Source organism: Euprymna scolopes, chromosome 1 (genome assembly GCF_053919585.1).
Source record: "Euprymna scolopes isolate OS-2025 chromosome 1, ASM5391958v1, whole genome shotgun sequence".
In the NCBI taxonomy this organism is placed as follows: Eukaryota; Metazoa; Mollusca; class Cephalopoda; order Sepiida; family Sepiolidae; genus Euprymna; species Euprymna scolopes.
The window spans coordinates 160,322,907-160,346,973 of NC_136482.1; the positions used below are offsets into that span (position 1 = coordinate 160,322,907).

General features: G+C 31.8%; 1 protein-coding gene across 10 annotated transcripts in view; it reads right to left on the reverse strand.

Moving 5' to 3' along the window:
- Positions 1-14,004: 14,004 nt before the first annotated feature.
- Positions 14,005-24,067, reverse strand: part of LOC145276914 (uncharacterized) — a 229,912-nt gene continuing 219,849 nt past the window's right edge. For 8 of the 10 annotated variants that reach the window (XM_080128431.1, XM_080128404.1, XM_080128413.1 and 5 more), the window contains one exon: positions 14,005-14,296. Coding sequence is in view for 5 of the 10 variants with exons in the window: in XM_080128404.1 (XP_079984530.1) it covers positions 14,279-14,296 (18 nt within the window). In the remaining 5 variants the exon portion in view is untranslated. The remainder of the gene's footprint in view (positions 14,297-24,067) is intronic. The other 2 variants (XM_080128399.1, XR_013868060.1) reach the window with 2 other exon arrangements.

Consider the following 24,067-nt stretch of genomic DNA (forward strand, 5'->3'; position numbering starts at 1 on the left):
CAATAAATGTCAAAAAAGGCATATAAACAAGAATCCTTTAAAAGAGGCAAAACCTAAGAGGTCCGCGTACATGAGATATGACGATTTTTGCAATGTGTCAATTTTGTCTTAATTTACTGTTTAAATCATAGAAAATCGGCCAAAAATACATAAGAAATACATCTCTAGTCTCATATTCCTCAGTAAATGTAAACAAAGGCATATAAACAAGAATCCTTTAAAAGAGGCAAAACCTAAGAGGTCCGCGTACATGAGATATGACGATTTTTGCAATGTGTCAATTTTGTCTTAATTTACTGTTTAAATCATAGAAAATCGGCCAAAAATACATAAGAAATACATCTCTAGTCTCATATTCCTCAATAAATGTAAAAAAAGGCATATAAACAAGAATCCTTTAAAAGAGGCAAAACCTAAGAGGTCCGCGTACATGAGATATGTCGATTTTTGCAATGTGTCAATTTTGTCTTAATTTACTGTTTAAATCATAGAAAATCGGCCAAAAATACATAAGAAATACATCTCTAGTCTCATATTCCTCAATAAATGTAAAAAAAGGCATATAAACAAGAATCCTTTAAAAGAGGCAAAACCTAAGAGGTCCGCGTACATGAGATATGACGATTTTTGCAATGTGTCAATTTTGTCTTAATTTACTGTTTAAATCATAGAAAATCGGCCAAAAATACATAAGAAATACATCTCTAGTCTCATATTCCTCAGTAAATGTAAACAAAGGCATATAAACAAGAATCCTTTAAAAGAGGCAAAACCTAAGAGGTCCGCGTACATGAGATATGACGATTTTTGCAATGTGTCAATTTTGTCTTAATTTACTGTTTAAATCATAGAAAATCGGCCAAAAATACATAAGAAATACATCTCTAGTCTCATATTCCTCAATAAATGTAAAAAAAGGCATATAAACAAGAATCCTTTAAAAGAGGCAAAACCTAAGAGGTCCGCGTACATGAGATATGACGATTTTTGCAATGTGTCAATTTTGTCTTAATTTACTGTTTAAATCATAGAAAATCGGCCAAAAATACATAAGAAATACATCTCTAGTCTCATATTCCTCAATAAATGTAAAAAAAGGCATATAAACAAGAATCCTTTAAAAGAGGCAAAACCTAAGAGGTCCGCGTACATGAGATATGACGATTTTTGCAATGTGTCAATTTTGTCTTAATTTACTGTTTAAATCATAGAAAATCGGCCAAAAATACATAAGAAATACATCTCTAGTCTCATATTCCTCAGTAAATGTAAACAAAGGCATATAAACAAGAATCCTTTAAAAGAGGCAAAACCTAAGAGGTCCGCGTACATGAGATATGACGATTTTTGCAATGTGTCAATTTTGTCTTAATTTACTGTTTAAATCATAGAAAATCGGCCAAAAATACATAAGAAATACATCTCTAGTCTCATATTCCTCTATAAATGTGAAAAAAGGCATATAAACAAGAATCCTGTAAAAGAGGCAAAACCTGAGAGGTCCGCGTACATGAGATATGACGATTTTTGCAATGTGTTAATTTTGTCTTAATTTACTGTTTAAATCATAGAAAATTGGCCAAAAATACATAAGAAATACATCTCTAGTCTCATATTCCTCTATAAATGTGAAAAAAGGCATATAAACAAGAATCCTTTAAAAGAGGCAAAACCTGAGAGGTCCACGTACATGAGATATGACGATTTTTGCAATGTGTTAATTTTGTCTTAATTTACTGTTTAAATCATAGAAAATTGGCCAAAAATACATAAGAAATACATCTCTAGTCTCATATTCCTCTATAAATGTGAAAAAAGGCATATAAACAAGAATCCTGTAAAAGAGGCAAAACCTGAGAGGTCCGCGTACATGAGATATGACGATTTTTGCAATGTGTCAATTTTGTCTTAATTTACTGTTTAAATCATAGAAAATCGGCCAAAAAATACATAAGAAATACATCTCTAGTCTACTATTCCTCAGTAAATGTGAAAAAAGGCATATAAACAAGAATCCTGTAAAAGAGGCAAAACCTAAGAGGTCCGCGTACATGAGATATGACGATTTTTGCAATGTGTCAATTTTGTCTTAATTTACTGTTTAAATCATAGAAAATCGGCCAAAAATACATAAGAAATACATCTCTAGTCTCATATTCCTCAATAAATGTAAAAAAAGGCATATAAACAAGAATCCTTTAAAAGAGGCAAAACCTAAGAGGTCCGCGTACATGAGATATGACGATTTTTGCAATGTGTCAATTTTGTCTTAATTTACTGTTTAAATCATAGAAAATCGGCCAAAAATACATAAGAAATACATCTCTAGTCTCATATTCTTCTATAAATGTGAAAAAAGGCATATAAACAAGAATCCTGTAAAAGAGGCAAAACCTGAGAGGTCCGCGTACATGAGATATGACGATTTTTGCAATGTGTTAATTTTGTCTTACTTTACTGTTTAAATCATAGAAAATTGGCCAAAAATACATAAGAAATACATCTCTAGTCTCATATTCCTCAATAAATGTAAAAAAAGGCATATAAACAAGAATCCTTTAAAAGAGGCAAAACCTGAGAGATCCACGTACATGAGATATGACGATTTTTGCAATGTGTTAATTTTGTCTTAATTTACTGTTTAAATCATAGAAAATTGGCCAAAAATACATAAGAAATACATCTCTAGTCTCATATTCCTCTATAAATGTGAAAAAAGGCATATAAACAAGAATCCTGTAAAAGAGGCAAAACCTGAGAGGTCCGCGTACATGAGATATGACGATTTTTGCAATGTGTCAATTTTGTCTTAATTTACTGTTTAAATCATAGAAAATTGGCCAAAAATACATAAGAAATACATCTCTAGTCTCATATTCCTCTATAAATGTGAAAAAAGGCATATAAACAAGAATCCTGTAAAAGAGGCAAAACCTGAGAGGTCCACGTACATGAGATATGACGATTTTTGCAATGTGTCAATTTTGTCTTAATTTACTGTTTAAATCATAGAAAATTGGCCAAAAATACATAAGAAATACATCTCTAGTCTCATATTCCTCTATAAATGTGAAAAAAGGCATATAAACAAGAATCCTGTAAAAGAGGCAAAACCTGAGAGGTCCGCGTACATGAGATATGACGATTTTTGCAATGTGTTAATTTTGTCTTAATTTACTGTTTAAATCATAGAAAATCGGCCAAAAAATACATAAGAAATACATCTCTACTCTACTATTCCTCAGTAAATGTAAAAAAAGGCATATAAACAAGAATCCTGTAAAAGAGGCAAAACCTAAGAGGTCCGCGTACATGAGATATGACGATTTTTGCAATGTGTTAATTTTGTCTTAATTTACTGTTTAAATCATAGAAAATCGGCCAAAAATACATAAGAAATACATCTCTAGTCTCATATTCCTCAATAAATGTCAAAAAAGGCATATAAACAAGAATCCTGTAAAAGAGGCAAAACCTAAGAGGTCCGCGTACATGAGATATGACGATTTTTGCAATGTGTCAATTTTGTCTTAATTTACTGTTTAAATCATAGAAAATCGGCCAAAAATACATAAGAAATACATCTCTAGTCTCATATTCCTCTATAAATGTGAAAAAAGGCATATAAACAAGAATCCTGTAAAAGAGGCAAAACCTAAGAGGTCCGCGTACATGAGATATGACGATTTTTGCAATGTGTCAATTTTGTCTTAATTTACTGTTTAAATCATAGAAAATCGGCCAAAAATACATAAGAAATACATCTCTAGTCTCATATTCCTCAATAAATGTAAAAAAAGGCATATAAACAAGAATCCTGTAAAAGAGGCAAAACCTGAGAGGTCCGCGTACATGAGATATGACGATTTTTGCAATGTGTTAATTTTGTCTTAATTTACTGTTTAAATCATAGAAAATCGGCCAAAAATACATAAGAAATACATCTCTAGTCTACTATTCCTCAGTAAATGTGAAAAAAGGCATATAAACAAGAATCCTGTAAAAGAGGCAAAACCTAAGAGGTCCGCGTACATGAGATATGACGATTTTTGCAATGTGTCAATTTTGTCTTAATTTACTGTTTAAATCATAGAAAATCGGCCAAAAATACATAAGAAATACATCTCTAGTCTCATATTCCTCAGTAAATGTGAAAAAAGGCATATAAACAAGAATCCTGTAAAAGAGGCAAAACCTGAGAGGTCTGCGTACATGAGATATGACGATTTTTACACTGTGTCAATTTTGTCTTAATTTAATGTTTTAATCAAAGAAAATCGGCCAAAAATACATAAGAAATACATCTCTAGTCTACAATTCCTCTGTACATGTCATAAAAGGCATATAAACAAGAACCCTGTAAAAGAGGCAAAACTTCACAGGTCTGCGTACATGAAATATTTCTATTTTTGCAATGTGTCAATTTTGTCTAAATTCAATGTTTAAATCATAGAAAATCGGAAAAAAATACAGAAGAAATACATCTCTAGAATACTTTTCCTCAGTAGATGTGAAAAAAGGCATATACACAAGAACCCTATAAAAGACGCCAAACCTCACATGTTCCCGTACATGAAATATTTCTATTTTTGCAATGTGTCAATTTTGTCTAAATTGTATGTTTAAATCATAAAAAATCGGCCAAACATACGTAAGAAATACATCTCTAGTCTACTATTCCTCAATAAATATTATAAAAGGCATATAAACAAGAACCCTGGAAAAGAGGCAAAACCTTAGAGGTCCGCGTACATGAGATATTTCTATTTAAGCAATGTGTCAATTTTGTCTGAATTTAATGTTTAAATCATAGAAAATCGGCCAAAAATACATAAGAAATACATCTCTAGTCTACTATTCCTCAGTAAATGTGAAAAAAAGCATATAAACAAGAATCCTGTAAAAGAGGCAAAACCTTACAGGACCGCATCTATAAATATAAAAGCGAAAATACATGTGTATGTGTGTTCGAGTTTTCTGTATCTCTACAAAAGGCTTTTTTCAGAGAAGCGGTCGGTCAGTTCTCTGCTTCTTAAAACTTTTTATATCACATGTAAATCGTAATATCTCAGAGTTAACAACGGAGCTCGCCTGTCTATTTAATTTGCTCGACTTCGGGAAGATAAATATTCAACATTTGTCGCTCGCCGCATGTGGATTAGTCTTTTTCCTATGATAAAAACGACACTAATTCTAGCGGTATTTTCCATCTATCGCCGGAAATGTCCGAAAGCAATCAGGTTTGATCAATGTGGAAATATTTTCCATATATCAAACAATTGCTCTTCCATTTGGACAAGGGGAGCTGTTTCCCCGTACCCCCAACGTCTTGGGAAAATTTTTTAAAAAAAGCATTCCCGCACTAAATGAAATGCTACCCCGCAGTCAAAAGTTGACCTCATTAAGTCATTAAAACGTGCACCTTCCAAATCCAAGTAATTAAATAAATTCAAATGTGTTTCTGTTAACATCTCGCGGTGGCCCAATGGTTAAAACTGTCGCACGTTTTTTTTTCACACTTTAATTTCCAACTTTGCCTCAAGGGTTCAGGTTCGATCCTCATACTTACCTACCAAAACATTTTTTTTTATTTTAACCCCCCCCCTCGAGTTTCTACACACACCTCCAAACACCCGGGCAACGCCGGGTACCCCTCGATAGTACATTATAAAGTGGAATATTTGCAATGAGTTTTTATCTATTTTTTAATTTTGTATTTATTATGTAGACAGAGGCAATACAATCATTCAAATACAGGCATGAATGAAACATTTTCATGCCTGTATTTCAAAAGACACTTTTTTGTAAGCACTTTAACTACAACTTATAAAATTACCAAATCTGTCATATGAAAATTTGAGACCATTTCAATATTTTGATATTTTCTTTAATAAGTCTTTAAAAAGAAGAAAATCAGTTGAAAATACATGTGATACATACTTACGCTTGTATTTCAGAAGAAACCTTGTTAGAAGTACCTAAAACAAACTCATAAAAGCATCAAATCTGACAAGTTTGTCTACAAAAAAATTGGAGATTTTTACTCTTTCAATATTTTGTTTAATGTATGTTCAAAAAAAAAAAAGAAAAAAAAAGGGGAATCATTCAAATATACATGAATGAGACATCTTTACGCTTGTTGTTCAAAAGAAATCTTGTTAGAAGCATCCCCCCCCACAAAAAAAAAAAGGGTCATAAAACCACTAAATCTGAGAGGTCTGCATATATGAAAACTGGAGATTTTTTCAATGTTTCAATTTGTTTTTTTTATTGTGTTCAAAAGAAAGAAAGTCATTAAAAAATACACGATACATCCTTATGCTTGTATTGCACCCAAAAAAAACTGATAAAACCACCAAATCACAGGTCCGTGTGTATTAAAATTGGATAGTTTTTCAATGTTTCAATTTTGTCTTTGTGTTTTAAAAAATACATGTGATACCTCCTGTAAAAATGACTTCTAGGTTTTCTGGTATGCTGAAAACGAATATCGCATTTGTAACAGACCAGGATATAAAATACCCTAACTCGCCACAAGAAAATAATGAAACTAATGGAATTGAAGGAAACAAAGACTCAATTGATGGATAAGATAAACCTTGTTTATTTACTGTTGAAAGAATGTTTTAGATATAACATGTGTTCATGTCCGCGTGTATGTAACCAATGTTCATTGCGGGACTGGTGTTGTAGAAAGAAAAGGAAATGTGTGTTCATCTCAAGTTCGGGTCACTATCGTTTGTTCGCGCGTGGGAAGAGAAAGGAGTAATGTAGTGAAAATGAGAATGATAGTCCAGCTTGTAGACAAAGACAAAGAATGGAGAGTTGACGTCAGTTAGCAATCAGCTACGCGAAGGTGTTCTCAGGGACCAGTTGTAGATAGAGAAAGAGTGGGAAGGTCTACATACGGTCTGTTAGCTCGTGCCCCATACATAGTTGCAGGGGACGTGATGCGCGCGAGCATGCGCTTCCTAAAAGGGAAGCGGCTGGTTAGCCCAACCTCTCTGGTCGAGAGCTGGTCATAAAAGAAAGAAGCCGGTTATTGCTCTTTGGTTTATACTTGTTTCCGGTGGTCTTTGCAGATTTGTGGATTTCCATTGGAAGCGGAAGTGACGTTGTCCATGTGTGCGTGTATGTGAGTACATGTGTGTACGTAAGCGTGTGTGTATATACACGTGAATGTATGTACGCGAACGTGAATATATGTACGTGTGTGCGTATGTTTGTGTGTGCGTATGTATGCGGCAAGTAATATAGCTGGAAATGTGAACGTGTGTTTTTGTGTGAGACTAAGAAAAGGCTCGCAGAATCCTTATGCTTGTATTTCAAAAGAAACTTTGTTAGAAGCCCATAAGACACCTCCTGAAACCACCAAATCTGAAAGGTCCGATTCTGTCTTTATTATGTGTTCAAAAACAAAGAAAAAAAAAAAGTAAAAAAATACATTTTATAGTGCAATAAAATCTGCGATTTCCATAAGTTTTGGATGGTGCCCAGAAAACTTGTACCGGGAAAACTCGTCCGTTTTTGCTAGGTAGGAAAACTGGTCCCTTATTGAATAAATATCGATTAAAAACACATTTTATGACTGTTCTTGAAGTTCATGTTGTTTTTAAAGGCGACTACGTACCCCCATAATATTTTTTAAAAACTATTTTTAACTCGTTTTAAAAAAATAAAGTTGATCACAGTCAAGACACGAAAAACAAAACCCTATATTTATTTTAAAAAATACTTTAGTTTTAACACATTTTGTGTTATTATTATTGTTATTATTATTGTTATTATTATTGTTATTATGAAACAAATCTCTATATAAATAAAATAAACTCATTTTTTCCCGTCTGATTTTGACATTAATAGGATTAAAAATCAAGATATTTCATGCAAATATAATATGCACAAACGGCAGAACAATATCTGAGGTGTGTTATAGGCTTATTATTTCTCAAATTCCTCGATAATCTTAGATTTCTATACTTTTTCTGCTGAGAAGTCACGGCCAAAATCGGTTAAGATCAATGGAAGTGGTAAAATATTTTCTCTCTAATAAATTCCTCCTCCCCCTGCCACCACTTAACACCGTTTGGGGATCGTTCACAAGGAACAGTTGAGAAGAGAACACCGGTTTGGCTTCGTAGTTCTTTCATGTGAAGTTATTTAAAATCACTAAACTAAGCTGCAGTGCTCTGTGGCGTAGTGGTTAGCGTGCTAGACAATTCACATTATATTTTCACGTTCGCGCCGACCTACCGTAGTCGTTTTTTTTTTTTTTTCCTAAACAACTGGAATGGACTTTTCTTGGTGGCCGAACTGTTAACGTTGCAGATGTTTTTTGTTTTTTTTTCACACTTTATTTTCCTACTTTTACTCATGACTCCAGGTTTGATCCTTCCTACTTACCTACCATAACATTTTTTAAAACTCCCCCCCTCCCGTCCCGGAAACAAACACTCGGGCAACGCCGGATACCCCCGCTAGTTATTGAATAAATATCGATTGAAAGCACATTTTATGACCGTTCTTGAAGGAGATATGGTTTTTAAGAGACTATATCCCCCATAATATTTTTGAAATATATTTTTACTTGTTTACTATTGTTTTTTAAAAAATAAAATCGGTTTTCTAATTAAGAATTGATTATATAATGTTATAAATTGAATTTAAAAAAAATTTTTTTTAATGCTGCAATATTTTAAGTTATAAATTTATTATATTTTTTTACTAGAATATCTTGTCCTCTTTTCCAGTTTTAACAACTAGTTCTTTACTTTTCCATGTGTAAGCTTAACCATATTACTTTTCATGCTCACATTTTTCTATTGTAATCCATGATTTTTCCAGGCTTCCAATAAATTCACTTGTTCTTTGTTTAATTTCAGTCTTGTTTGTTGCCACATATGTACGGCACTCATCTGCTTTCAATAAAATACCCCCAATTATCTCCCTTTCATGCTTTCATTTTTGTCTGTTTCACGAATTACTTCTCTTTTCACGACAGTAGTCGCTGAAGTGACGATGTTGTAATGGAAATCAGTCATAAAAAGCGCCGCTCACGACCTTACATATTTTCACGATTTTGAACACCAGAAAATTCATAACTTGTTTTACTGAACGAAAATTGAAAAAAAATTTTTTTCACAATATAGCTGAGAAGGTGATCGATAAACTGTAATAATTGTTTGAAATTTGGTAAAAAAAATGAGTGAGCGGTGAAACTTTAAAGCAGTTCTAAATGACTAAAACTGACACTTAACCATATATTTAAACACGGTAGTGTTTGAATGATATGTTGGGCGTGTATTTTTCTTGGGGGGGGGTCACAAAACATTTTAATAAATGAATGTAGAAATTGTGATTCTTTTTAAATGATAAATTTGGATGCTCACCTTTATTGTCTTCGGTAAGTGAAGGAGAACTCCTTCTCGACCAAGGCAATTTTTATGCATCAAATATTAAATCTAGTTTAATTTACAAGACTTTTAATAAACAAACAAAACATTGCAAAGATCAGTTTATAAACTTTTTCATTTCTGTTCTGTAAGCAAAAGTATAAACAAAGGAAAAGATTCAGCAAATGCATACATTTATTTAAAAATCTTTTTATAACTTTTTTTTGAACTCGTGGGACCTGTGGAAATTCCACAGTGGCATCTTTAATATGTAATACATTGCTGCTGGTATGGCACGATCATGTTAACACACCGGTTCTCACCAGATCACCAAAGTTAAGCAACGTTGAGCCGGGCCAGTACCAGATGGGTTACCATTTGGGAAGGCTAGGCGCTGTATATACCTTCTGGGAAGGTTGGGCATGGAGCCAGCACCCAACCCTGTAAAAAAAGAATTCTCTACAAAAACATCTACAAAAGTTGTAGATGTCCTATGCCCCTCCAGGGGCTCAAGCGCGATGAATGGATGGATGTTGTTGCTGAGCATTCTGTGGACATTCAGCGTGAATGGATATTATTGTAGTCCTTTTGTTAAAATTGTAAAATTATTTATCTAAGTAATCTAGATAATGAAGTGTCTGAATATATCTGTTTATTACAGTTTATCTCCAATATTTGTATAGGAGTCTGTGAAATATTTCCAGTGTATGGATGCCTAGCACGAATGAAAACTCCAAGATATCATTATACCATCATTTTCCCTTATAATGGATCTTAGGAGCAACCAGAGTTATTCTGAAAAATATGTTCTGGCAAAAAGTTACTTATACCATGACTAATGTTTGTGCAAAATTTAAAAATAAAGTTAAGGTGTGGTTATTGATAAAAGTGTGAGCGGACAAATGGGAGTGAAAATGGTGGGATCCAGTAGATATCTCACTGCTGATGCAAATTCTCTACCTATATAAGAGCCAGGTACGGCCAAAAATGGAGTACTGTTGCCACATCTGGGCAGGAGCTGCTAGGAAAACCTTATCCTGCCTTAGAGTTCGAAATAGACTTTGTTGCCTAGGAGGGGATGTTTTTTCTCTTCCCTGCAACCTCTTTCTCTCAGAAGACATTGCGAGCCTATCTTTATCATTATTTTCATGGCAAGTGCTCATCTGAGCTCCAATCTATGGTTCCCCTTTCACAAGAAACACTCATCTAGCTGAAAACACTATCGATAATTTCCCCTTCTCTTTATCTGTGCCTAACCCTAAACGTAGATTCCATGAACAAAGTTTATTTCTTAGAATAGCGTGCCTGTGCAACTGTCTTCTGTTTGCCTGCTTTCCAGCTGACTACAATATGGCCGCCTTCAAGTCCAATGCAAACAAGTTCTTGATGAGCCGTTCCACTTAAGTTAACAAATTTACCGAATCTCCAATACTAACGATTATTAGGATTCTGATACTGTACACTCTTTAATCCTTGTCCTCGAGTGGCCTCTGGGCCTTGATAAGTGGTGACTCCTTTGTAAAGAAAAAAAAAAAAATTACTAGGTCCAATCTCTCCTTTGTCGGGGGAGCAACAAGAGTGTTTTGAGTGACATCTCCCTGATATGACTGCAGTACTCCATCTTAGGGCATATCTCACTTTTATACATGTAGAAGATTGTGTCAGGAGTGAAATACTTTCTGGAATGATGGAATGATTCAACCATTTTTCCAGCAATCTTAGCAATAGATTTTGTGCCTTTCATTTTAGGTCTGGGTTGAAAGTCAGATCTTATTCATTTTGATTGGAGAAAAAATGAGGATCTGAGCACTAGTGGCAAAAAAAAAAAGAAAAAAAAAGAAGCTTGGTTTTAGAGGCATTAAAAAGTAATAAACCCCTTTTTAAAAACATTGCACCATATGCTAGAAAAAGAGAAAGTCAGAAAGATCTAGATCATCAATGCTCTTTGAAGTGCTGCCATAAATGTTATTTGAATGCATGCCAATGGTCTCAGAATATGATATCCAAGATGATGTATGAAGATCAGGCTTATAGTATTAGAAAACATATTTTTTATTTCACTATTGCTCTATTTAAACATCAGATTGATAATATGCATTTTTAAGTACATACTAGACTACCCGTGACCCATTGGGTCAGTATGTTATATTACCTATGGAATTAATGTATGAGCGTGACACTTGTGAGGTAAAGAAATTAGTTTCTTGTGACATTACAGAAACATTTCTATGAAAGTATATTAAAATGAAAAAAGAATACAGATAAATTTCTATGAGTCCTTCTGTTTATAATTGTTTATTTTTTAAAAAAACTTACAACCATTGAATTATAAGTGGTTTGCCATACTTATAGGTAAATGTGCACTGAACAGATACCATAATACTTAAGTTAAATTCAAATTTTGATATATCTTTTTTAAATGAAATTGTTAGTTGAAAGTACAGAATAGTTAAAAACACTCTCCCCATGTTTAAGAATAGCTTTTAAAATAGAAAATGAAAATAAAATGTAACTTTTTTTCATTTTTCTTAAGCAAACATTCATGACCCATTGGGTCAAATATTTAATTAATATGTTAATAATAAGGTCAATAAAACTAATTAAGACAATGCGGAAATGGACGATGTAAGAAAAAAAAAAAAAAGAGCAGAAAGTATTAACAATTGCTTATTTGGATAATTTAAACGAGAAAAAAAATAAACAATTGGGACGCTAAAAACGTACACAGTAAAACAATACATTTTATTGTCGAGTTGATTATTTATTTATGCTGTTATGGGAAAATGAACGATGTAAAAAAACAAAAAAAAAAACAAAGTATTAACAATTGTTTATTTGGATAGCAGGAAAAGTAGGTAGAAAAATATGCAGTTAATAACAAATTCTTTGAATGCAATAATATTTGAATTGGCACTTAAGCAAGACAGTTACATAAGGCGAATGTTTGTATTTTAGTTTCAAGAACCACCGACAGTAGTTGTTGTCAGGGGTCGATAACTCTTCCTTTTCTAAAAGTTAGTGCAAACTAAAATAATATTTTTATACAATCTTTTTGTATAAAAAAAAAAAAAAATTATTCTTAAACCTCTATAAATGTTTCATGTTTTTTAAATTATATTTTGATACATTTTTATAAAACATGACCAGAAAAAAAAAAAAATAACAAAACAAATAAATCTAAAAACAATGTATAAATGTTTCATGTTTTTATCATATTTATCATTTTATTTTCAGTTATGAATCACTTATTGAGAAAAAATTATATTAATACATTAAAATTATATTTTGATACATTTTTTATACAATAAATGTTTCGATTTTCATATTTTTGTGTTATTTATTTCGTTATTATATAATTTTGCGTTATCGTAAACACTTGTTTATATTTGAGGGTTATATGATGGCAGTTCTCTTTCTAAGAACAGGGGTCGATAACTTGTCTCTATTGCTAATATGTCACTGTCATACAGAAGTACCTTTGAATTAATATATTTCCACTAAATTATATATAAAAAAAAAATTCATTTTCATACTTTATCATATGTCATCAATTTATTAATGACATTATCCTTGAGATCTTTATTTTTTTGACTTTAAAAATCGAAATATCTTGCCGTATGCAATTTTCTTTTCAAAATCCACTTAAACATGTTACTTCTTTTACATTTATCATTAATTCTATTATTCTAGAACTGCACGCCTGTGGAACTGTTTCGTTTTCCTGCTTTCTAACTGACTACAATATGGATGTCTTCAAGTCCAACGTGAACAAATTCTAGATGAGCCTTCCCCTTAAGTAATCAAATTTACCAAATTCCACTACTAACAATGATTACGACATGTTCCCCTTGACCACTGTACACATTAACCCTTATCCTCATGTGGCCTCCAGGCCTTGATAAGTCATGACTCCTTTGTATAAAAAAAAAAAATGTAAAAAATTATTTAATAGTTTACAAATACTCATTAACACTAAAACAATCATTGTAAAAAATTTTTCATAGTTTTGTTTCAATTGCCAACTATATCGGATATATGGACAGTAAAGAAAATATACTTTCTTCGGCACTTGTACAGTTTAATCAACACATTCAAAAATGAAAATATCGAAAAAAGGTCATATTGTATGTATCCGTTTTGGACTGAAGACCTCCGAGAAAAAAAAAAAAAAAATTTCATTTAATTTGATTGAGTGGTTTTTAGGGTTTTTTTTACAGCGGAAAAACACGTTCTTATGAGAGCACGTTGAAGTCCGCCATTACGGAATTAGTTGAACACGCCACGGGGAGATAGCTCAATCTTCCTAAAAATCGAACCTTTTGCTCGGTATCATAACATTTTTTTTTTTTTTTTTTTTTTTTAAAGCAAAAAAAACAACTACTTGATGAAATTAAGTTAAATTTTTTTCCGGAGAACTTTGTTCCATAACAGATACGTGCAATATAACCTTTTTCAATATTTTCATTTTTTAATGTCTTGATTAAACTGTACAAGTACCCTTTCTTCAATTATAACTTGAAAATTTATACTTATAAAAAGTTAAATATTCAAATAAAAATGCTTACATGAGAGTTCAGGGGTGGAAGCAGAAAAACTGAAAACATGACAGCAATTGGAGTTTTTTTTACATTTTATTTCATTCTCTACAAAACTGGCCATTTAGACCAGATTTTATCCATTTTTTTTTTTGTTGTTTTATTTTTTTTTTTTTGTTTCAATTTTATTTTAAGTCTTTATCTAGGCTGAGTTTTCAAATTGTCAATTTGGGAATAGGGAAGAAGAAGAGAGGGAGGAGGAAATCTTCCTTGACCGAAGGGAAGCAATCCCTGCAAGAGCTACTATCAAAAGAGCAGCCAAGTTAGTATTGATCAGTTAGAGGCCACATCTCAGCAGAATCTTTTTATCTGAAAATAAAGAAAAACACCATTTAAAACAAAATTATATATGAAATGGTATTCATGAATCTGCATCAATTTAAGTAGAAAAATAATAACCGCATCATTACAAAATGCTTAAAATAAATTCAAATTATGGCTTCAACAAATTATATCTGAATATGATTGCTGTGAATAAAAAAGCAAGAGACTTAAATCATCCTACCTCAATATTTGCTGCTAAATTTGAAATCAAAGAGAAAATATTCCAGCAGCAACAGATTCTGTGGATTCACTTTTTAAAAACATTTTGTAAATTAAAATCTTGTTTTAAAGTGTTAAAAAAAAAAAAGCTGTCTGAAATTCATATTTCTATTGCATTATTGTAAATTTTTAACCAACAATGGGCAGAATTAATATGCTGCAAGAGACGCATGCAGATTTTAGATAAAAATTTAAACTTGTATAGCCAGGAAATATGGAACCAGAAATAGGAGACATTTAAAAACGCCTAATCACAAGTGATCAAGATGGACTTACAATTTATTTAAAACAAATATGCATATTCTTAATAATAACAAAATAATTTGTAAAAGATGAAACAAACCCATCTAAAAATAAATATGAAAACATTTTGCATTTTGAAGAGGAAATTACCCAAAAGTTATCTCCCTTCCTTAAAGAGATTGCATTATTCAAAGAGTTGACATTTAATGCCTACATTATAAAAGTAATTCTTCCTCAGTTGTAAATCTTCTATTATATAAACAGTGAATGTATGTATGTGTTTGTATGTCTCACTAAAACTTTTGAAATCTAAAGCGGATAAGAATGATTCTGGTACTGTCTTAAGAGTAGGAACTTTGCCGCATATACGAAATTTGGAACAAAATATTCATTTTTTTTTCTACATTAATTACTAGCCTGGGTGCCAGGCGTTGCCCGAGTGTTTGGAGGTGTGTGTTGAACAAAAGAAAAAAGTGGTATTAGGCAGGCAGGCCTGAATCCGTACCTCGGAGGAGGAAAAGAACATGAAAAAAAAAAAAAAAGTGACATGTTAGCTGCTGCATCCATCACCAAAACCGGAAATGACGTAGGTTTAATTCAAGGCTAAACAATTGAAAAGAGGAGATGACTTTCGAAAATATTGGCAAAAAAAGCGACCCCCTCCCTGTAGAAAAGTGCCCAGTTGAGGGTGAAGAAATTAATGTTTTTCGTCAATTTGTTGATATTTGTCGTCCAAAGGGTTGAGCTTCAAAATGATACCGATATCGTGAAAATCCGTTGCTTCTATCGAAAGTTTTAGGCAGACATACATACATACATACATACATTTAAACAAACAGGTGAGATTTACATTTTAGATGGTAAAATCCTCTCTCTCTCTAAACGATTTCAGCATCTATGCATGCAGGAACCGTTTCACCTGACAGATATGTTAACTACATAAATTTGCAATGTCATGCTATGACTGTTGCTGTGGCCCAATAGGTTAGGACATTGACTGAGAAATATTTGGTCTTGCATTCATGTTCGAACCCACCTAACGGTGAATATTTCGTTTTTTTTTTTTTTTTTTTTTTTCAACATAGTTTTTAAAACATTCATTTCAGTCAGCTTTTGCATTCAAAAATTTAGGTTAAAAGTTTTTTTGTTTTTTTTTGTACTTTATTTGTTTTGTACCAAGTAAATGACATAAAGGGAATTCTTTTCAATTGCGGTTGATTTTAAGAATCGGTTACTATTAAATGTATGACTATTACTTACGTAAATTACAAACTTTTTTTTTTTTTTTAAATTATAACCACTTAAAACTTTTTTTTTTATCTCTCACTCACATGTCCTTATCCTGAATTCATAACAGTGGGCTGACATCAGTGGATTTTTTTTTTTTTTTCAAACTGATAAATTATTGCACAGTAAAAATAATTAAATAAAAACAAAAATCATTTAGTAAGTGTAGTCAAATATATTATATAAATTTATTTTTTTACCACTAACCTACCAAGTCTGACTGGAATGATCATAAAACCACACTCAATCACTTAATACCCCCACCCTTAAAAAAAAAAAAAAACGCACAGAAATTATCTGAACAAATTTATTTCTAAAAACACTAGAATAGCTCAGAAATTTTAGTTTCCTTTTATGTTAAATTTACACGTGAAACTAAATTCTAAAAGAATTCAAATTTTTCTTCCCGACAAACTTTTCAGGGTGTTCACATGTAATCGCCTGAAAAAAAAAAAAATAGAATCTCACTTTTGTTTAGGGGGATTTGCTGAAGACTTTCACATAAACGCACAGAAATTTTCTGAAAAAATTTAGAAAGAATAGCAATTCCTCAAATAATTTTAACCGTTGTTGGAGGAATCGGAAATCATGACTTTGCCTGCTTTTGATCCACAATTTACGTCGCAATCAAAAGCGTGGCGATCACACCAAAATGTTTTTACAAAAAGCTTATCTTCTACAGAAAGCAAACATCAAAAAGTCTATGAAAAATTCCAAGAAATTACTTCATGACTTTAGCAAGCGAGTTTTACCATAAATGCTTAAAAGATGTGTTTATTACTAAGAAAGGTATGATCAAACGATAAAACTTGTTAGATAAATTCCCAAAAGAAGCACGAGATTTAAGTTTCGCTGAAATAATGAAAAAGATTACAAATATTTTTAGTGCTCAGCAACATAACTGTCTAAAACTAAAAGAAAAATAAACCATGCTGACTATGATATTACCTTCGCTAGTCAAATGCAAACCCACATAGATACTCATTTAAAATATCTAGTATTCATTACATAGCTTGAATCTACACATGATTCAGGCATTCGTACATCGTTATACGAGTGGACTATATATATATATATATATATATATATATATAGTCCACTCATATATAGATGAGCTGTGAAACAGCGAAACGGTACTGTATGTGGATGACTATAATGCTCCCTATCTTGGGTTGAGCATATTGGGAAGTGATATACAAAGTACCATTAGCATATTAAGCAATGCTCTTTGTGTAAACAAATTGAGCTTAGATATTTGGACAATGTCAAAACATTGTTGATTCACTGCCCGCATAACAGCAGCTGAATAGCGCAACAGTTAAAAGCTCCGACTGTCATTTGGGTGGTCAGGTTTCGATCCTGACTTGAGGTAGTTGCTTGTCTTGACGCACTGATGAGCTGTGAAACAGCGAAACAGTACTGCATGTGGATGACTATATATATATATATATATATATATATATATATAATATATACATACACACAAAATATAAAAATGCCACAGTCTAACCTCTCACTATGAAGTGCCAACATTTATTGAGTTTACATGTAATAACTATAGTGATACAAAATCAGTCAATCCATCACATAATAAATAAAAGCTAACAAGGAAAATCATTCCAAGTGCATCTTCTGAAATTTAACTTTATCTACAGATTCACACATACATATATATATATATATATATAAGAAACTTTCTGTGTGTGTGTGTGTGTGTTCATTTCCTATTGATTCAGAAACAGTTGGGATGAGTTTTATAAAATGTCACACTAAGTTACTTAATGCGTCCAGGAGTATTCTTACTTAGGTTTTGCTTCAAAAATCGATAATCTAAAAAATCTAATTAATAGAAGGAAATTCCATTTACACCAAAAATAAAACTTTTATACACATTAACATCATAGGTGCATCTGAGAAGTTTTATCACTGCAGTAGGAGAAAAACCCCAGCCTATAAAATAGGCTCTTTATATCTCTCTCTCTCTCTATATATATATATATATATATATATATATATATATATATATATATATATAAAAAGAAAAGTACTATTTTTACCTATTTATTTACTTTTGCCATTTTTACGGATTCCATTTTTACCTAAATTCATAAATAGCATATGTTCATTTTTTATTTGTATCTCACCAATAATTTATATACAAAATACATATAGAGAAACTTGTACATAAATCCTAAATACTTTGTATAAGTTATGAATTTATAACAATGTTAGAACATCATTATAAATTCATAAGTTTCTACTGGCCACTGGAAAACAATTTATTGATATTTTGCAGTTGTCTTGTGGAAAATTTTTTTTTTTGTCAAAAATTATCAATAATTATTGAAACATATTGACACTATTTTGAATAAGAGTAAATGTGGTATTGTGGTGAGCAAAATGATTCTAGCTAAGAGTAAGATAGAGGATGATTAACGGTTCCTAATTTCCCACACTTTTGATGAACTTGTTTTATGTTATATTTTTTTAGCAAATAAATAGTTCAAAGTGTAGTACCTGTTCTAATACTACACTATGTTTTCTGTCCTTGGTCGGTGAAAAATAAATCCTTCTAGATTGAAGCATTTTTTAAAATTTTTTATTCCAATTTAAAATGTCTCTCCTTGGAGAGCTTGAGAAAACCAACCTTGTGTCTAAATCCACCCCAGTGGGAAAATTAGTAAAAAGAATGACATGATTAACAACACCCTCAACTAAATCATTTCCCTCCAAAATGAGATTCTACTTTTTAGGCAATTACGTGAGACTGAACACTTTGAAAAACTTAACAGAAAAGCCAAAATGAATTATTTTAGAATTTGGACTGGAAGGTCAGTTTCTTATATAAATTTATTTTTTTACCACTACCTCCAAGTCTGACTGGAATTATCATAAAACCGCACTCAATCACTTAATAGGGAGTAATAAGTGATTGAGTGTGGTTTTATGATTATTCCAGTAAGACTTAGAATAGCTCAGAAATTCGGGTTTCGTTTTATGTTAAACTAGCCTTGGTGTCCGGCATTGTCCAGGTGTTTGGAGATGTGTTGAGAAAAAAAAAAAAAAAAAAAAGTGGTAGTAGGCAGGCAGGCACCATGCACTGTACCACGAAGGAGGAAAAAAATATGAAAAAAAAAAAAAAAAAAAAATGTGATGTCTTTGCCGTTACGTCCCTCACCAAACCAGAAGTGACAAGGGTTTAAATGGGCTAGTCAATCGAAAAGAGGAGACGGCTTTCGAAAATACTGGCGAAAAAAGTGACCCCTCCCTGTAAAAAAGTGCCCAATTGAGGGTGAAGGAATTCATGTTTTAGTCAATTTTTCGATATTTGTCGTCCGAAGGGTCGAGCTTCAAAACGATACAAATCTTGTAAAAATCCGTCACCTCTGTGGAAAGTTTTAGGCATACATACACACATTTAAATAGACAGGTGTGAGATTTATATTATAGATTTACATGTGAAACTAAATTCTAAAAGAATTCATATTTTTCTTCCTGACAAATTTTTCAGGGTGTTCACATGTAATCGCCTAAAAAAAACTAGAATCTCGCTTTTGTTCAGGGGGATTTGCTGAAGACTTTCACATACTACTACTACAACCCTTTTTTATATCGTAAAATAATCTACTTAACTTTTATACTTATACTAGCCGGCATTGCTCAGAACCGTATAAAGCAAAGGGAAAAATAGAGTTGCTTTTGAACATACATGCTATTCTTAGGATATTGGGGGGATCTTCTTATGATTATGTATCATTTGCTATTGTGAGCAAAAGAATATTTTACCTACACTATGACCGTATTAGACAACGCGTTAAATAACTGTACCTTCCCTAATACGAGTAATTTACAGCACATATATGAAATAATTTTACCTTCCCTAGGATGGGTAATGTAAAACGCATAAATAATTTTACCTATTCTAGGATGGGTAATTTAAATACATATATGAAATAATTTAACCTACTCTAGACAGGTATTGTACAAGATATATGAACTAATTTATCTCCCCACCAATGCCACCATAATTTTAAGAGAAATGATATCATTTTTAGAAGATAACTCATTAGGATTTCCAAATTAATACATAAATACATTGTCTTGGTTAATGATTAGGCAACCCTTGCTTCACCATAAAATTCGTCATTACTTTTTTTCTTTTCCTATCAACACCACCGACATTTTAAGCAAAATGATGTTATTTCCAGACTCTGCAGGTTTTCCAAATTAATACATAAATACATTGATATGGTTAGTAATTAGGCAACCCTTGCTTCACCCTAAATTTCAACATTATTGTGTTATTTTTCTTCCTCAACACTGACACCATAATTTTAAAAATAATGTCATTTCCAGGAGATGACTCTGCAGGTTTTCTAAATACATAAATAAAGTGTCACGGTTAGTAGTTAGGCAACCCTTGCTTCACCATATGATTCAACATTACTGTTTCTCATCCCATCTAATCACTGACACCATGAATTTTAGAGAAATGATGTCATTTCTGGAAGAGGATTCAGCAGGTTTTCCAAATTAATAACATAAATACATTGCCACGGTTAGTAATTAGGCAACTCTAGCTTCAACATGAATTTCAATGATGCCGTGTTTCTTTCACTCCTCATAACAGACCCCATAATTTTAAGAGAAATGATGTTATTTCCAAAAGATGACTCAGCAGATTGTCCAAATTAAAACAAATTGTCTTGGTTAGTGATTAGGCAACCTTTCCTTCATGATAAAATTCAACATCGTGTTTCTTTCCTCCCCCATCATCGACGCTATAGTTTTAAGAGAAATGATGTTATTTTTGGAAGATTTCTCAGCAGGATTTTTAAATTAATACATAAATACATTGTCCTGGATAGTGATTAGGTAACCTTTGCTTCACCATATATTTAACATTACTGTGTTTTTCCTTCACCAATACCAACGCCATCATTTTAAGTAAAATGTCATTTCCGGAAGATTATGCAGCAGGTTATCCAAATTAATACATAAATACATTGACAAGGTTAGTGATTAGGTAACCTTTGCTTCACCATACAATCCAACATGACTGGTTATTTCCATCCCCTCTACCAACACCATATTTAGAAAAATGATATCATTTCCAGAAGACAACTCAGTAGGTTTTCCAAATTAAAACATAAATAAATTAACACTGTTAGTGATCAGGCAACCTCTTCTTCACGATCAAATGCAACTTACTGTGGGTCTTTCCTCCCCTACTATCGACATGATAGTTTTAAGAGAAATGATGTCATTTTTTGGAAGATTTCTCAGCAGGATTTTTAAATTAATACATAAATACATTGTCCTGGATAGTGATTAGGTAACATTTGCTTCACCATATATTTTAACATTACTGCCCCCCCCCCACACACACACTCGCCACAACCAACACTATCATTTTAAATGAAATGATGTCATTTCCGGAAGATAACTCAGCAGGTTTTCAAAATAATTACATAAATGCATTGATACAGGTAGTGATTAGGCGACCCTTGCTTCGCCATAAAATTCAACATTACAGTAGTTCTTTCCCTCCCCACCACCAACTCTATGAATCATAAGAGAAATGATGTCATTTCTGGAAGATAATTCTACAGGTATTCTAAATTTTGGAAGTATGACATCTTGGGAGATTGCTTTATAACCACAAAACAAATACTACTCCCTACACCTTCGACAAAAAAATGCTTGATAATCCCTGGAGACCTCAAGAGTACTTTTAAAAGCAAAATAATCATGCTTTCTACCCATCACCACCACTATGACGTCATTTCCGGATGCTAACCTTGAAAATCCAGGAGAAACTGACCCCCCCCCCCCAAAAAAAAACAAGCTCACAAAACACAAACATTTATTTGGTCAATGTATCTGATTCTTGGAATATGACATCTTTGTTGTGTTGAGTTCATAACAATTAATTGATCAATTTATGTGATTTGTGGAATATGCTATCTAAAATTATTTGATAAATACACATGATTTTTCGATTATGACAAATAAGCACCAAAAATGACTACTGTATGTGATTTTCAGAATATGACATCTTTGTTTTATGTTGAGTTCATAACAATTAATTGATCAATTTACGTGATTTTTGGAATATGACATCTATGTTCTGTGTCGAGTATGTAACGATTGATTAGTGTAAGTGATGTTTGGAATGTGTTAAGTAAGCAACAAAAATTGTTCAATGTACGTAATTTTTGGAATATGACATTTGTTTTGTATTGATTATATAACATTAAGTTGATCAATTTACGTGAATTTTAGAATATGACAAATAACACCAAAACCAATTAATCATTGTAAATGATTATTTGTTCAGTTTCAAGTACGTAATAATTAATTGATCAATTTATGTGATTTTTGGAATATGACAAATAAGTACCAACAATTATTTGATCAATTTACGTAATTTTTGGAATATGATAACATGGTAAAGAGCACAGTGTAGTATCTGTTCTCTGCATTACAGCGACCCCATCTCCTTTCCCTAAAAGAGAGTTTTGGCAATCACTGCCATGAATACAATACAGACGGATATCATATTTTAAGTAATACTAAACAAAAAAGTGGGGGTAATACATGAGAGAATTATCTTGTGACAACAAAACGGACATTACTGTCCCCCACCCTACCCCTATCTAAAAAAAACAAACCAAATGCCCCAAAGGTTTAGTAATCCCTGTAGGTTTCTAGACCACTTTTAAAAGCCACATAACTGTGCTTATTCCCCCCCCCCCCGCTACCACTAAAATTAATTGATCATTGTACATGATTGTACATTGATTACATAACAACTGGTTAATTTACGCAATTTTCAAAATATGACAAATAAGCGCTAAACATTAATTGATCAATGTATGTGATTTTTGGAATATGGCATCTTTTTTCTGTGTCTAGTATGCAACAATTAATTGATCAATTTACATGATTTTTGGAATATGATAAATAAGCAGCAAAAAATATTTGATCAATGTACCTGTTTTTGGAATATGACAAATAGCCACAAAACATTGATTATTGCACGTGATTTTCAGAATATGATATCTTTGTTCCATGTAGAGTTTGTAACATTCTGTGGCTAGTATTAAATTAAAGATTTTTTTAATATATTTTTGTATTTTTTTTATAGAAGATAATGCCTGGGTGGAAACTACTCTATATTATGGTTTCTTGTTTTTTGGCTTAGATCAAAGTGTAGTATCAGTTCTTAGCATTCCATCAACATGGATTTATTTTTGTTTGTTTTTTTTAATGAAAATAAAGTATCGTAAATTGTAACAATAAAAATAAAAAATAAATTTTTTTCAGGATCATTATGGAAACAATCCACTTAAGTTTATATTAACAAAATCGATATAACTCTAAGCAAAATTAATTTCTCGAACTACCGATATTATCATTGAATTAAGCATTGTTTATTTAATATTTTCACAAAAAATATTATAATTGCAAATAATATGTCCTGTTTTTTTTTTAAGATTACATTTTTACCATAATTTTTATAAGTAAGATTCTAATATTTTCCTTGCATGAATGAATATGGAATCTTCAGCGTAACAATTTTTATATAATCTTGAAAAATAAGAATAACAAATTTTTAATTTAAAAGGCAGGAACACAGAAAAATAATTACATTAAAAAATGATAAAAATTATACAAACATTCACAATAGGAATGTACAGATTAATCACTAGGGGGGGGGGGGGAAATCAGTCGGTCTTACACCCCCTACCTCCTTGCACATCATTTTTAGACTGCCTTTTAACTTTCTGACATTTTGAGCTAGGCGATTTTGTTTAATTTTATTGTGCGAAGCCAGAATCTTTCACTTATGGGAACTAATTAAGCTATTTTGTTTGTACAAACAAGGTATTTTTTTTTTAATTATTTAATTCAATCTCTTAGGACTTTACTTTGAAATAGTCCCAGAAAACTATTTAAAAATTCAGGTGATCGGTCATCTTCCTCTCAGTACAGACCAATAAG